This window comes from Anomaloglossus baeobatrachus, chromosome 12 (assembly GCF_048569485.1).
Source record: "Anomaloglossus baeobatrachus isolate aAnoBae1 chromosome 12, aAnoBae1.hap1, whole genome shotgun sequence".
NCBI lineage: Eukaryota > Metazoa > Chordata > Amphibia > Anura > Aromobatidae > Anomaloglossus > Anomaloglossus baeobatrachus.
The window spans coordinates 67,117,824-67,134,714 of record NC_134364.1 but is presented as its reverse complement, the minus strand read 5'-3'; the positions used below and the strand labels follow the sequence as shown (position 1 = coordinate 67,134,714).

Below are 16,891 nucleotides of genomic sequence, written 5' to 3'. Positions count from 1 at the left end.
AATCGGGGGGTCTACTTTTGGACACTGGGTCCAGCGCTTGACCACATCAGGGGGGAAAGGAAAACGTGTATCCTTAGAACGTTTAGAGAAACGCCTTTCTGGATGAGCGTCGTGTTTCTGGATTGACTCTCTGAAGTCAGAGTGATCCAAGAAAGCACTCAATTTACGCTTGGGATAGAGGAAACGAAACTTCTCCTGCTCTGCAGCTGCCTCCTCTGCAGAAGGAGCTGGGGGAGAAATATCCAACAGTCTATTGATGGCTGAGATAAGCTCGTTTACCATGGCGTCCCCATCCGGGGTATCCAGATTGAGAGGGGTTCCAGGATAAGACTCCTGATCACTCTCTTCAGACGCATCACAGGGCGACTGATTGCGCTGAGACCCTGAGCAGTGTGATGACGTTGAGGGTCTTTCCCAGCGAGCTCGCTTAGGGTGGCTGGGGCTATCATCTGAGTCATAATACTCAGCCTGGGAAGCCGGGGACCCCCTTGCAGTCTGGATTAATTCCAACTGAGGGGGATTAGAGGACAGAGACCTCGCCGTGTCCATAGACTGAGCCCCAGTCATGGATTGCAAAGTTTCAAGGATTTTTGCCATAGTCACAGACATTCCATCAGCAAAAACTGCAAAGTCTGTCCCTGACACCGGGGCAGGACTTACAAGCGTCTCAGCCTGGGTCACTACCCCTCCGGACTCCGGCTGGCGAAGCAGCACCGGATCTGAGCATTGCACACAATGGGGGTCTTTGGAACCTGCTGGTAGAGCAGCCCCACATGCAGCACACGCAGTGTACACAGCCCTAGCCTTGGCAGCCTTGCGTTTTGTGGATGACATGTTGCTGCCTCCTCAGAGCGATCTGGGGTATCCAGCCAGGAAGCGACCTCACAGTGCAAGAAATAAATAAATATATATATATATATATATATCTGGTGACACAGTACACCAATGCACACTGAGGCACTAGAGGGGCCAGCTGAAATGCCGCTTACCGCCCGCTTAAGAGCGGGTGTGTGGTCTCCAAAAGCCCCCTAGTCCAGGTCTCCCAGAGCCTTGCGTCCTTCCTCTAGCCAGACTGCATGTAATGGCTGCCGGCGTCCTGGGAGAGGAGGGGGGGCGGGCCCTGGGCGTTCCTGACTAAGAGCGGGAAGCCTGCTTCCCTCTGTGCCTAGTGAGAGGGCTGGAGCATGTAAATCAGGCTCCAGCCCTCGTCTCTGCTGCGAAACAGCGTCTCTCCCCTACCCTGATTGACAGGGTGGGGGCGGGAACGAAGCGGAGCTAGGCCGCAAAAGCCGGGGACTGGATTTATAAACGCCGCCGCCGTAAAAGCGCGGTCGGCGTGTCCCCGGCGCACTACAAGTCACAGCAGCGCCGCCGGTCCAGTGGGGGTCGGCGCTGCGTTCCCACAACACAAAAGTCCCCCAGTAAACTGCAGGAACACCAACTCAATCGTTACGGTCCCCGGCGCACTACAACACCCAGCCAGCCCGGAGTGTGTCTGTGCCTGCCGGGGACACAGAGTACCTGTATGATGCAGGGCCATGTCCCTGATTGTACTCCTGCTCCGTATCCATCAGGTGCTATGGGTCTGTGGATGGAGCCCGGCGTCAGAGCTTAGAGGCCGGCAGGATCCCACTTCCACAGAGCCCTACAAGGGGATGTGGAAGGAAAACAGCATGTGGGGCTCCAGCCCCTGTACCAGCAATAGGTACCTCAACCTTACAACACCATCCACGGGTGAGAAGGGAGCATGCTGGGGGCCCTATATGGGCCCTCTTTTCTTCCATCCGAAATAGTCAGCAGCTACTGCTGACTAAAATCTGTGGAGCCATGCGTGGATGTCTGACCTCCTTCGCACAAAGCTTGAAAACTGGAGAACCCGTGATACCACGGGGGGGTATAGCCAGAAGGGGAGGGGCCTTGCACTTTTTAGTGTAGTGCTTTGTGTGGCCTCCGGAGGGCAGTAGCTATACCCCAATCGTCTGGGTCTCCCAATAGAGCGCTGAAGAAAGGTGGTTTCTGAAGAACCATTAGCACCCTGTTCAGATCCCAGGGTTCTAGCGGGCGCTTGTAAGGAGGGACTATGTGGCAAACCCCCTGCAGGAACGTGCGTACTTGCGGAAGCCTTGCTAGACGCTTTTGAAAAAATACAGAGAGCGCCGAGACTTGTCCCTTAAGAGAGCCGAGAGACAGCCCCTTTTCCATTCCGGATTGAAGGAAAGACAGAAAAGTGGGCAAGGCAAATGGCCAGGGAATAAAACCCTGATCAGAGCACCAGGATAAGAAGATCCTCCACGTCCTGTGGTAGATCTTGGCTGACGTTAGTTTCCTGGCCTGTCTCATAGTGGCAATGACCTCTTGAGATAACCCTGAAGACGCTAGGATCCAGGACTCAATGGCCACACAGTCAGGTTGAGGGCCGCAGAATTCAGATGGAAAAATGGCCCTTGAGACAGCAAGTCTGGTCGGTCTGGTAGTGCCCACGGTTGACCCACCGTGAGATGCCACAGATCCGGGTACCACGACCTCCTCGGCCAGTCTGGAGCGACGAGGATGGCGCGGCGGCAGTCGGCCCTGATCTTGCGTAACACTCTGGGCAGCAGTGCCAGAGGAGGAAAGACATAAGGCAGTCGAAACTGCGACCAATCCTGAACTAAGGCGTCTGCCGCCAGAGCTCTGTGATCTTGAGACCGTGCCATGAATGCCGGGACCTTGTTGTTGTGCCGGGACGCCATTAGGTCGACGTCCGGCTTCCCCCAGCGGCAACAGATCTCTTGAAACACGTCCGGGTGAAGAGACCATTCCCCTGCGTCCATGCCCTGGCGACTGAGAAAGTCCGCTTCCCAGTTTTCCACGCCCGGGATGTGAACTGCGGAGATGGTGGAGGCTGTGGCTTCCACCCACAGCAGAATCCGCCGAACTTCCTGGAAGGCTTGCCGACTGCGTGTGCCGCCTTGGTGGTTGATGTATGCCACCGCCGTGGCGTTGTCTGACTGAATTCGAATCTGCCTGCCTTCCAGCCACGGCTGGAACGCCTTCAGGGCTAGATACACTGCCCTTATCTCCAGAACATTGATCTGAAGGGAGGACTCTGGCTGAGTCCAGGTACCCTGAGCCCTGTGGTGGAGGAAGACCGCTCCCCACCCTGACAGACTCGCGTCCGTCGTGACCACAGCCCAGGATGGGGGCAGGAAGGATTTCCCCTTCGACAAAGAAGTGGGAAGAAGCCACCACTGAAGGGAGGCCTTGGCTGCCCGAGAAAGGGAGACGTTCCTGTCGAGGGACGTCGATTTCCTGTCCCATTTGCGGAGAATGTCCCATTGAAGAGGACGCAGATGAAACTGTGCAAATGGAACTGCCTCCATTGCTGCCACCATCTTCCCTAGGAAGTATCATCATAGTATCATAGTATCATAGTTTTTAAGGTTGAAGGGAGACTCTAAGTCCATCTAGTTCAACCCGTAGCCTAACATGTTGATCCAGAGGAAGGCAAAAAAAACCCCAATGTGGCAAACAAGTTCCAATGGGGAAAAAATGTCCTTCCTGACTCCACATCCGGCAATCAGACTAGTTCCCTGGATCAATACCCTGTCATAAAATCTAATATACATAACTGGTAATATTAAATTTTTCAAGAAAGGCGTCCAGGCTCTGCTTAAATGTTAGTAGTGAAGTGCATGAGGCGTCTCAAGGGGTGCGACTGGGCTCGGAGGAGAGATTGCACCCCTGTCTGTAGTGATCGCTGTTTGTCCAGCGGAAGTTTCACTATCGCTGGGAGAGTATGAAACTCCATCCCGAGATATGTCAGCGATTGTGTCGGTGTCAGTTTTGACTTTGGGAAATTGATGATCCACCCGAACCTCTGGAGAGTCTCCAGAGCAATGTTAAGGCTGTGTTGGCATGCCACCCGAGAGGGGGCCTTGACAAGAAGATCGTCCAAGTAAGGGATCACTGAGTGACCCTGAGAGTGTAGGACTGCAACCACTGTTGCCATGACCTTGGTGAGGACCCGTGGGGCTGTTGCCAGGCCGAAAGGCAGTGCCACGAACTGAAGGTGTTCGTCCCCGATGGCGAAACGCAGGAAGCGCTGATGCTCTGGTGCAATCAGCACGTGGAGATAAGCATCCCTGATGTCGATTGAGGCTAGGAAGTCTCCTTGGGACATCGATGCGATGACGGAGCGGAGAGATTCCATCCGGAATCGTCTGGTTTTCACGTGTTTGTTGAGCAGTTTGAGGTCCAGGACGGGACGGAAAGATCCGTCCTTTTTTGGTACGACAAACAAGTTGGAGTAAAAACCGTGAGCCCATTGCTGAAGGGGAACGGGGATAACTACTCCTTCTGCCTTCAGAGTGTTCACCGCCTGAAGAAGAGCATCGGCTCGCTCGGGGGGCGGAGATGTTCTGAAGAAACGAGTCGGAGGACGAGAATTGAACTCTATCCTGTAACCGTGAGACAGAATGTCTCTCACCCATCGGTCTTGGACATGTGGGCACCAGGCGTCGCAAAAGCGGGAGAGCCTGCCACCGACCGAGGATGCGGTTTGGGGAGTCCGCAAGTCATGATGAGGCCGCTTTGGGAGCGGTTCCTCCGGCGGTCTTTTTAGGACGTGCCTTAGACCGCCATGAATCAGAGTTCCTCTGACCCTTTTGAGGCCTGTTGGACGAGGAGAATTGAGACCTGCCTGAGGGCCGAAAGGACCGAAACCTCGATTGTACCTTCCGTTGTTGAGGTCTGTTAGGTTTGGACTGGGGTAAGGACGAGTCCTTACCCTTGGATTGTTTAATGATTTCATCCAATTGCTCGCCAAACAGGCGGTCGCCAGAAAACGGCAAACCGGTTAAAAACTTCTTGGAAGCAGAGTCTGCCTTCCATTCACGTAGCCACATGGCCCTGCGGACTGCCACTGAATTGGCGGATGCTACCGCTGTACGGCTCGCAGAGTCTAGTACAGCATTCATGGCGTAGGACGCAAACGCCGACGCCTGAGAGGTTAATGACACAACCTGCGGAGTAGCGGCTCGTGTGAGTGCATTAATCTCAGACTGACAAGCTGAGATAGCTTGTAGTGCCCATACGGCTGCAAATGCCGGAGCAAAGGACGCGCCGATAGCCTCATAGATGGATTTCATCAGGAGCTCTATCTGCCTGTCAGTGGCATCCTTGAGTGATGCCCCATCTGCCACTGCAACTATGGATCTGGCCGCCAGTCTAGAGACTGGAGGATCCACCTTGGGACACTGAGACCAACCCTTGACTACGTCAGTGGGGAAGGGGTAACGTGTGTCATGAAGGCGCTTAGTAAAGCGCTTATCCGGAAAAGCTCGGTGCTTCTGGACTGCGTCTTTGAAGTCGGAGTGATCAAGAAACGCACTCCGTGTACGTTTGGGAAACCTAAAATGAAATTTCTCCTGCTGAGAAGCTGACTCCTCAATCGGAAGGGGTGGAGGAGAAAGATCTAACACCTGATTGATGGACGCTATAAGGTCGTTTACTATGGCGTCCCCTTCAGGCGTATCAAGGTTGAGCGCGGCGTCAGGATCAGAGTCCTGATCTGCCACATCCGCTTCATCTTCCAGAGAGTCCTCATGCTGAGACCCTGAACAGTGAGATGAAGTCGAGGGAATCTCCCAGCGAGTCCGCTTCGTCGGTCTGGGACTGCGGTCCGTGTCGGAGTCCTTCCCGTGGGACCTATGAGTCGACCCAGGAGCACTTTGCTGCTCCGACCGAGGGGGGCATGGGTGCAATGAATCAACAGTGCCCGGGGCCTGTGTTACAGGTCTGGACTGCAAAGCTTCCAGTATCTTAGCAGACCATCTATCCATAGACTCAGAAAGTTTGTCAGCAAATACTGCAAACTCTGTCCCTGTCACCTGGACAGTGGGGGCCGGAGGTTCCACCTGGGCCGGGGGTCCCACCAGTGGCTGAGACTCCAGCTGAGTGAGTGTCACAGGGGCCGAGCATTGCACACAATGAGGGTAGGTGGAACCTGCAGGAAGCATTGCCGCACATGAGGTACAGGTTGCAAAGTAAGCCTGTGCTTTGGTACCCTTGCTTTTTGCGGACGACATGCTGTTTCTCCTCTTAGAGCAATCAGTGAGGGTATATAGCCAAACGCTAACAGTGTGGCCGTACAGAGTAAATGTATACACTATAAGCATATAAATATACACTTCGGCACCCAGGGGGACCAGCACCTAGTAACAGGTGCGGCTTACCGACCGCTCTCAGCGGTTGTGTGACCACCAGATCCCTGCCTGGGCCTCCCAGAGCTGTGGAGCTCAGTTTTCTCCCCTCTGAAGTTCTCCAGCGTCTGCAGTGCTGATAGCAATGGCTGCCGGCGTTCAGAGAGGAGGAGGGAGCCGTGGGCGTGCCTGTAAAAGTGCGGGAATCTGGTGCCCCACGGTGCTCAGTGAGGGGGGAGGAGGATACAAAGTATGCTCCTGCCCTCAGCGCTGACGTCCAGTGCAGCGTCCCGCCCTTACCCCTGACTGGCAGGCCCGGGGGCGGGAGTATGCGGTACTAGGCCGCAAAAGCCGGGGACTAAAGTTATAAGCGCGGCCGGCAAACAAGCGCGGCCAGCGCGGTAGTCCCGGCGCACCAACACACCCAGCAGCTGCTGCAGTGTCCATAACACAGGCGCTCTATGCGCCGTCCCCAAGGGGACACAGAGTACCTCAGAGTAGCAGGGCCTTGTCCCTGATGATACCCGGTCTCCTGTCCAGCAGATTCCCCCAGGGGCTGCGGAGGGAGCGCGGTCCCAGTGCCTGGTGACCGGTCAGGATCCCACTTCACCCAGAGCCCCTAAGGGATGGGGAAGGAAAACAGCATGTGGCTCCTGCCTATGTACCCGCAATGGGTACCTCAACCTTAACAGCACCGCCGACCCGAGTGGGGTGAGAAGGGAGCATGCTGGGGGCCCTGCATGGGCCCACTTTTCTTCCATCCGATATAGTCAGCAGCTGCTGCTGACTAAAATGTGGAGCTTGCGTGGATGTGTGCCTCCTTCCACAAAGCAATAAAACTGAGGAGCCCGTGATGCACGGGGGGGGGGTGTATAGGCAGAGGGGAGGGGTTTACACTTTTAAGTGTAATGCTTTGTGTGACCTCCGGAGGCATAAGCTATACACCCAATTGTCTGGGTCTCCCAATGGAGCGACAAAGAAAAATCTGTACCAAATACGCAAGGGAAAAATACTCAACGTGGGAACAGCATTTCTGAATTCTCATAGACTTTGCTGGCTTCACAATGGACATGCAGATTTTGCAGCAGATTTCTGAAAATCTGTGTCAAAATATGCAACGTGGCCACAGGGCCTAACACTTAGATCGCACTGTCAGGGCGATTTTATAAGCAAGGATGGTTGACCTTAGGGAGATCAACATCCAACACCACGGAGACGCCATCACGTTTCTCAACGCAGAGATTCTAGAGGGCGATTTTAAGCGCCACCATGGTAAAAATACACTCATCCGCCGCCACCAGAAGTCACGTGACGTGATCACGTGGAGCCAACTGTTGCCATGGTGGCACAGGGTCATGTGATGACTCCTGTAGCTCACTATTCCCTTCCTGTAACAGGCAGCCGAATGCTGACTATTACAAGAGACAAGCATTTCTGCTGATAGCTGTGATCAACAGTAATGAATGAGCAATCAGACTACTCATCCTTATAGTCCCCTAGGGGGACGAAGTAAATAAAAACAAATAAAAATAATAAGTTCAAATCCTCCCCCTTTCGCCCCAATGAAAATTAAAGGGTTAAAAAAAACAAAAAAACCTTAAACATTTGGTATCGCCGGGTTCAGAAATGTCCAATCAAAATATAAAGTCAATGTGACCGGTAAATGGCAAAAAAAATCTAAATGCAAAATTACATTTTTTGATAGCCACAAATTTTGTGCATAATGCAATAACAGGTGATCAAAACATAACATATGCGCAACAATAGCACCATTAAAAATTTCAGCTCGAGACACAAAAAAAACAAAACCCGGCACTGAGCCACATACCAAACAATGAGAATGCTAGGGGTAGCGTAAACTGTGACACTTTTTTGGGACAAACTTCTGATTTTTTTTTAACCCCTTAGATAAACCTATACATTTTTGGTGTCTACGAACTCATAACGACCTCAGGCATCAAACCCACACATCAGTTTACCATATAGCGAACACGGTGAATAAAATATCCCATAAACAATCATGCAATCACACTTTTTTTTGCAGTTCTTCCGCACTTGGAATTTTTTTGCCATTTTACAGTACACTATATGGTAAAACGTATGGTTTCATTTAAAAGTACAACTCGTCCTGCAAAAAAACAAGCCCTCATATGGCTAGACTAACTGAAAAATAAAATATTACGGCTCTTGGAAGAAGGGGTGGAAAATAAACCCCCCCCCCCCCCCGAAAAAAAACCCCAGAAAGTCATCCAGGGGCTAAGAGGTTAATGGTATATTTGCTGCAATATTTCATTCGACTGTCTTATTTATAAGAATGGGGCATACAGAAATCCACGCTCCCTCCTCAACCTCCCCAAAAAACTAAATAAATAAAATTCAGATGAACGGAAAGGATATTTAATTACCAAGATTAGATGTGTGAATATCCACTAAAGGAATGTGATCTTAACAATGCAGTGGAACCTCGGTTTACGAGTAACTTGGTGTGCGAGCATTTCGCTATACGAGCAAAGCTTGCTGTAAATTGGTCACTCAGATGAGTATTTGCTCACAGCACACACTTCCAGTTCCATACTGGCGCACACACACACACACTATACTTACCTTCCGTTCTATAGCCGGCCTCCTGGTTCTTGTAGTTCGCAGGTACAGATGTGTATTGGGTAACCATCGCGATAATGGAGGAACGTCCGCTGTCAGCCGCTTCTCAAAGGCAGCGCGCTGACCAATCATAGGCAAGCGGCTCCTGCCTTTGACGTCAGAGCTCTGGCAGCGGAAGCTCCGTTATCGGTCGCGATGGTCACATCCTGTACCGGCGAACTACAAGAACCAGGAGGCAGACGATGGAATGGAAGGTAAGGTGAGCATAATATGTGTTTGTGCGTGTGTGGAATGGCACAATAGGGGACCAGGATAGGACATTGAACAAGTTGTGGAATGAATTGTCTGCATTGCAATGATTTCCTATGGGAAATTTTGCTTTGCTGAACGAGTAACTTGGTTTACAAGCACAGTCCCAGAATGGATTGTTCTCGTAAATTAAGGTTCCACTGCACTTTGGTTTGAAAGACCGCATTAATTACATAACTACACGATGCCACAATTAAAGAAGCCCTCCCATTAAACATTTATCTGAGTAACTGTACTGTAAGTGCGGCATTATACTCACCAATCGCCGTCATCTCCCGTTTCCAGCGCCGCTTCGTTCCTCTTCTTACTCACGTGACTTTATTGCGTTTCACCGCCTAAAATAGCGGATTTTCTGAAACCTAAAGTCGCTTTTACAATGTGGGTCGATGGCAGCGTCAGAACAAGGATTCACATTGTAAAAGCGACTTCCAGATCACACAAAAACGCCAGCATGAACCGACGAGTCTGAAGAGAAGCCACGTGACCCAGAAGAGGACGGGAGCGGTACCGGAAAACGGGAAGACAGCGACCGGTGAGCACATTTACATATATACATTGCATATACAAAGGTTTAGCCAACAAAGGGTTTCATGGGCGCGCTGCTTTCAGCTTAATGTTTATAAACAAAGAGGTGAATACACAAAGATCGCACAGACAGACCTGTGCAATTACAGATATATTTACAACTGAAAGAAAAAATTATAAATTGGTTTTAATTTTGAGAACACAAACAGATTGCTGCACCCGCACTGCACCACAAGAACCGAGGTTGCCATTTTTCTATGTTCTATGCACAAACCACAACAAAAATGCCTATAAATACAGTGCTGCCATGTACCACTAACCACACTGTGGGAATATATGCCATATCTGCCCATACTCTATAACCAATCTCAGTTTTTGGATCATATTTTGGATTTCCATGTGGCCAAACTTTTGTTTCGCCTCAAGAGTGGTCTCCAATATGTGGCTACTACAAAACTACAACTCCCAGGGCCCAAATGATTACAGTAATTTATGTCCCCACAGTTTATGCCACCGGTGATTGCTGGGGGTCCGAGTCAAATTGACACAGAGCACAAAATGATGGCAAATCCCAGAAAATATGAAGTCAAGGTTGAGTTCTTGACGACTGAATGAAATCCGCAGAGATGTCACATTGCAAGACGCTGCATATTTGACAAAGTGGATGGGATTTATAGAAGTCAGGCCCACCGCGCTTTATTTTAATTAATGTAAAATGATCTACAGTGTGTGTTACTAATCTGAACGTCATCTCCTGCGGGAACACCGAGTTTTAGGTGCAGATTTTCATACACTTGTATTATATGCAGAAAAAACCCTGAAGATAAAATATGCATGTATTTTTAATGTATGTCTGTGGTGGAAATATGCTGAAAACATATACAATCCGCACATGACTATCAATAAAGTTTTATCAAACAACAGGAATTATCAAAAACTTTAAAGCACAACTTCAAAAATAAACAAAAACCGCAGCATCAAAAACATGATAAAACTCATGAAAAAAATATAGAAAAACGCAAAAAACAAGGGATTAAATATAATAGGTACATAAATGGGCATCGATAACTCACCTAAACCTCTTCTTGAAATAGCGCAGAGCCATGATCCAAGAAACTGTTGGCAGATTTTACCTGGAAAATCTGCAGCTGATATAGTAGGAAGTGTGTGATGAGCATCAGACACCTGAAGGGTCAGATCTCTGAATGGCCAGGACTAACAGAAGCTGGGATCTATATAGTGATGGGACAGTCACAGCCCCATTCACATTGTAATCACCATTGTTAAAGTGTTAATCTACTGCTGAAAGGCAGGTAACCCCTGTGGAGGAGTCTGTACACACAAGGAATTGGTCTGCGGCTCCGAATAATGTGTCTGGGGGTCTCGCATACAAAACGTCAGTATCAGACATACAAATGTCATTGGGTCACATCCTTTGTTCTAATGGTGGAGACACCTAGGAGCAGCTGATTACTCTCACTATCTGTGGATATGGCTGGGCTGGAAAACCAGGGAAAAGCCAAGACAGCCGAAGGGTTACAACAACGAAAATATAGAGCAGCTCACCTTTGGTATTAAATGTGCAGGAGCCCGAACCAGCTATGTGGACAATATACACACATATACAGACACACTAGGTTCACATATACATTAGGTGTAATATATATATATATATATATATATATATATATATATATATATATATATATATATATATATATATATATATATATATATATATATATATATATATATATATATATATACACATACATACACACACACTGAGTTCATGTATACATTAGTTGTGTATATATACACACACACATATATACACACTAAGTTCATGTAAACATTAGCGTCTGTGTGTGTGTGTATATATATATATATATATATATATATATATATATATATATATTATATATATACATACACACCCACACACACAAGCTAATGTATACATGCACTCAGTATTGCTATTAGCTATTAAAGATAAAAATGTAAGGCTGCTTTCACACTTGCGTTGTTTTGCATCAGTCACAGTCAGTTGTGACTGATGCAACGGATGCATTGCAGATAGTGGCACAACTGATGTGACTGATGCTGCAAAAAACAACCAGTTTTTTTCTTTTTTAATTGTTTTACCAGTGGCCGGCTGTTGTGAACAATCAGCTGACTGTTCACAAAGGCGAACGCTGGCCAATCAGCTGATTGTTCACAAAAGGCGACCGCCGGCCAATCAGCTGATCGTTCCGACTGCTGGAACTGAATTTACAGTAGATCATGTTTTTTTACTGTGCGCATGCTCACAGTAAAAAAACGATCCGCTGCACACAAAAAGCGTTACATTCAGCGTAGCTCCTGCCTGACTGTTAGTCAGTAAACTACTGATCCGTCACGCGGCAAATGCAACGCAAGGCCATCAGTCACAATCCATCGCTAATAGACGTTTATGGGGAGAAAACGGATTCCTGCAAAATACCGTATTTTTCGCTTTATAAGACGCACTTTTCCTCCCCAAATTTTGGGAGGAAAATGGGGGGTGCGTCTTATAAAGCGGTAGCGGGGGGGGGGGGGTCCTGTCTGAGGCGATCGGGCGGGTGCCTGTGGCTGCATGCAAGCGGCCGGGTACCTGTACTTGCATGCAGCGGCAGCCGGGTACCCGTGGCTGTGTGCGGGCGGCAGCGGGTGCTGTGTGGGGTCGGCAGCCAGGTACCTGTGCTTGCATGCGGTGGCAGACGGGTACCCATGGCTGTGTGCGGGCGGCAGCCGGGTGCTGTGTGCGAGCGGCAGTCGGGTGCCCGTGCAGGTACCCGGCTGCCGCCCTCACACAGTCACCCATCTGCCGCCCGCACACAGCCATGGGTACCCGGCTGCCACCGCACGCAAGCACAGGTACCCGGCGGCTTGTACGCAGAGTGGGCGGGCAGCCTGCTGGCTGCCACTCTGTGCATGCGGGGCGGGCGGCTGTGCAGCTTACCAGTTGTCCGCGGTCCCACTTTCAAATGATGGCGCCGGTGGAGCTCTTGGATGAGAGCTCCATCTGCGCACGCGCTGCTCCGGGAGTCAGCGCGTGCGCAGATGGAGCCCTTGGATGAGAGCTCCATCTGCGCATGCGTCGCTCCGGGCGCCATTACTTGAATCGGGACCGCGGACACACTCCACCACTGAGCCGTCGCCGCCGCTCCCACCACTGAGCCGCCGCCGCTGCCACCACTGAACCGGGACCGCGGACACACGCCACCACTGAGCAGTCCCTGCCGCTGCCACCACTGAGCAGTTGCCGCCGCTCCCACCACTGAGCCGCTGCCACCACTGAACCGGGACCGCGGACACACGCCACCACTGAGCAGTCCCTGCCGCTGCCACCACTGAGCAGTTGCCGCCGCTCCCACCACTGAGCCGCCGCCGCTGCCACCACTGAACCGGGACCGCGGACACACGCCACCACTGAGCAGTCCCTGCCGCTGCCACCACTGAGCAGTTACCGCCGCTCCCACCACTGAGCCGTCGCCGCCACTCCCACCACTGAGCCGTCGCCGCCACTGCCACCACTGAACCGGGACCGCGGACACACTCCACCACTGAGCAGTCCCTGCCACCACTGAGCAGTCGCCGCCGCCGCTGCCACCACTGAACCGGGACCGCGGACACTCACTGCACCGGCCTGCTGCACGGCTCACACGCCACGGCTGCTGCCGCCACCACGGACCCCACGGATCCTGCCACCGCGGATGCCACCGCGCCTGCAACCACGGACGCCACGGCACCTGCAACCACGGACCCCGCTGCCACTGACCTGCCGCGCCTGCCAGCACAACCTGTGCCTCCTGTGACCCCGCTTCACCACCACTGCTGCCCCCCTCCGGTAAGAGAACACCGGAGTATAAGACGGACCCCATTTTTCTTTTTTTTACCTTTTTTTATGTCTAAGTTTGGGGTGCGTCTTATATTCCAGTGCGTCTTATAAAGCGAAAAATACGGTAGTTAGCACTAGCAGGATACTGTAATTCCTCAAGGCGACGGATTGTGACTGATGCAAAACAGAAGTGTGAACCTAGCCTAAGGCTATGTGCGCACGTGTGCATATTGCATGCAGTTACGCTGCGTTCTGCACCGCAGCGTAACTGCATGCATCCCGCGTCCCCAGCACAATCTATGAAGATTGTGCATGAGACGTGCGCACATGGTGTATTAGAGCGCAGCGATTCGGCTGCTGCCCGAAGCGTGCGTTCTAAGAAGTGACATGTCACTTCTTTCGTGCGGTTTGCATGCTGTCTATAGGGAGAGGCACCATGCAGAGCGCACGAATTCTGCAGGCACCAGGCGCTTCAGAACGGAGCTTTTCAGCTGCGCTCTGAAGCGGACCTTTTGTGTGCGGTGCAGAGCGCACACGTGCGCACATAGCCTAAGGCGCATAGTTGGGCATCATTCACGCGTCAGTATTTTTGGATCAGTCTTTCTTTGCCAAAATCAGAGAGGAAAACTAATGACAGGCTGATAACTGCTCTGTGTTTTACAGACACTCCTGGTTTTGACATAAAAATACTGAGGAAAAATACTGACGTGTGAACGAGGCCTTAGTGTTTTTTGATCACAGCCAACACTCCTATAGAAAAAAAAAGCGCTTTGCAGGCATTTATTTAAAGGAGCTGTCTGAAACGTAGGTAGGCCAAAGTAAGCAATATTGGCTGCTCAGCCCTCTGTCTGCCATTTTACAAGAGGTGAGTGCTACAGCCCTAGTGGTGCTTGGTGGGGGTCCGGAATGCTGAATCTAGAGTCCCAGTGATAAAGGGTCCGCAATACCGATGGTTAGAGGGTTTGCAATACCGATGCTACAGCCCCAGCGATGACTGGGTGGGTGTCTGCCCACAGGATGAAGGGTTCGCAATGCTGATTTGACAGCGCCAGTGATTGTTGGTGGGAGTGTTGAAGGGTAAAGGGTCCGCAGTGTTGATTCTACAGCACCAGTGATCATAGGGGAGGGGATGCGACGAAGGTTAAGGTGTCTGCAATGTTGATTCTACAACCCTCGTGATGACTGGTGGGGGTCCAACCACAGGATAAAGAGTCTGCAATACTGATTCTACAGCCCCAGTGATGATGGGGTGGGGGTCTGCTGACAGGATAAAGGGTCTGCAATGTTGATTCTACAGCACTAGTGATGATTGGTGAGGGTCCGAGAACAGGATAAAAGGGACTGCAATGCTGATTCTACAGCCCCAGTGACTATTGGTGAGGGTCCGAGAACAGCATAAAAGGGGCCGCAATGCTGATTCTACAGCCCCAGTGACTATTGGTGAGGGTCCGAGAACAGCATAAAAGGGGCCGCAATGCTGATTCTACAGCCCCAGTGACGATTGGTGAGGGTCCGAGAACAGCATAAGGCTATGTGCGCACGTTGCGTAAATACATGCAGTTACGCTGCGCTTTGTAGCGCAGCGTAACTGCATGCGTCCTGCGTCCCATGCACAGTCTATGGAGATTGTGCAGGGGCCGTGCGCACGTGGCGTCTTAGAGCGCAGCGCTTCGGCTGCTGCCCGAAGCGCTGCGTTCTAAGAAGTGACATGTCACTTCTTCCGTGCGCTTTGTCGGCAGCTCCTGCTCTGTCTATGGCAGGAGCTGCAGGCAGAGCGCATGGAATCGGCTTTTTTTTTTTTCTCTACGGACATTTTCTGCAGCGATTTGAAGCGCACATGTGCTCTTCAGATCGCTGCAGAAATTTCTGCAGGGCTAGTATGCAACGTGCGCACATAGCCTAAAAGGGGCCGCAATGCTGATTCTACAGCCCCAGTGACAATTGGTGAGGATCCGAGAACAGGATAAAGGGTCCTCAATGCTGATTCCACAGCCCCAATGATGATAGGTGGGGGGGGTCTGCCAACAGGATAAAGGGTCCGCAGTGTTTACTCTACAGCCCCAGTGTGATGATAGGTGGGAGGGGGTCCGCCGACAGGATAAAGGGTCCATAATACTGATTCCACAGTCCCAGTGATGATACGTGTGGGGGGCGCCAACAGGATAAAGGGTCCGCAGTGTTTATTCTACAGCCCCAGTGATATATTGGGGGGGTCCAATCTAGGGGAGCTGAATGATCCACAATGCTGATTCTGGGACCCCTGACCCCAAGGGCTGGTGAACTGTGCGGATTCCAGACGCCTAAACTCCCACACAAGGGCAGAGCCCCCTAAAATCTGTGTATAAATATCACTGTATAATATAACTGCTTGCAGTCAATGAAAGAAAAGCATCAGACAAATGCAGGTGATGCAAAAAAAAAAAGAAAGGAAAAGCCTGCTGCAATAATAGCCTCCGAATAGAAAGCATAATGTAGAGCGGTGTAAACAGATTTCACAATATAATAATCAAGCTTTATTAACAACTGACAAGTGCACAGCGCTTCTTCCTCATCGCCTGGTGACTATTAGTAATGGCCCTTTGTGTACTCTCCGCCATTACAGGCGCCGGTGTACAGGGGAATACACGGTGACGGGCTGAGGCCCCCGGGGACCGCCATGGCTGCTCACCTCAGCGCCGGGTCACCCCGCGCATGACGTCACCCCCGCACATCCGCACTACTCACAAAGGCATGGTGACCTCACTCCTCCCGCCGCCGTCCACCGACCCTGGGCATGAGGAAGCCGGAATCCGCCACGACAAACCCGGCTTGGGAGAACAACAATGACCGACCGGAACCTGCCGCCTAAACGCTTCCCGTCTGTCCCAACATGGCGCCCGCCGCTACCACAGCAACGTTCAGGGTGGGGGGGTGAGGGGACGTCAACGTCGTGTCGCCTGTGCGTCCTCTGCATATGACCACGCCCACCGCCTGCTCTAGGCATCATGGGAGATGTAGTTCTAGATTCGACAGCGACACCTGCCGACCTCTTCAGGAATTAACTTTGCTTTGTTCGATTGTTTTTTAGATTTTTTTTGACATATGAGAATAATGGATGAAACACTGAAATTAAAAATTTACCAAAAATGAGCAATACTTCTCCTTTCACTCTCGTCACCACATAATACCTGCCATTTTTATTTTTCCCCATTTCTCCATACTTGTTTTTTTCCCCCCCTTTGTTCACTATTTTGGAAATGATGGCTTCACCCAAAAGTGCAACTTGTTTTAGGAAAAAAACAACTAATTGGTCTTTGAAGAAGGAGAGGAAACCCCCCCCCCCCACTAACTAAAAATGATCTGATCCTGAAGGCGTTAAACATTAATTCCGAGAATCGCTTTACCCAGTGATGACAATTCACCTAGATACAACAGC

The 16,891-nt window shown here is 50.9% G+C and overlaps 1 protein-coding gene across 1 annotated transcript in view; it reads right to left on the bottom strand.

Annotated features, from left to right (window-relative positions):
* Positions 1-16,373, bottom strand: part of PAPOLA (poly(A) polymerase alpha) — a 65,415-nt gene extending 49,042 nt beyond the window's left edge. Inside the window, exon 1 of the mRNA XM_075330542.1 lies at positions 16,201-16,373. Within this exon, the coding sequence (XP_075186657.1) occupies positions 16,201-16,208 (8 nt within the window). The 5' untranslated portion in view covers positions 16,209-16,373. The remainder of the gene's footprint in view (positions 1-16,200) is intronic.
* Positions 16,374-16,891: the final 518 nt, after the last annotated feature.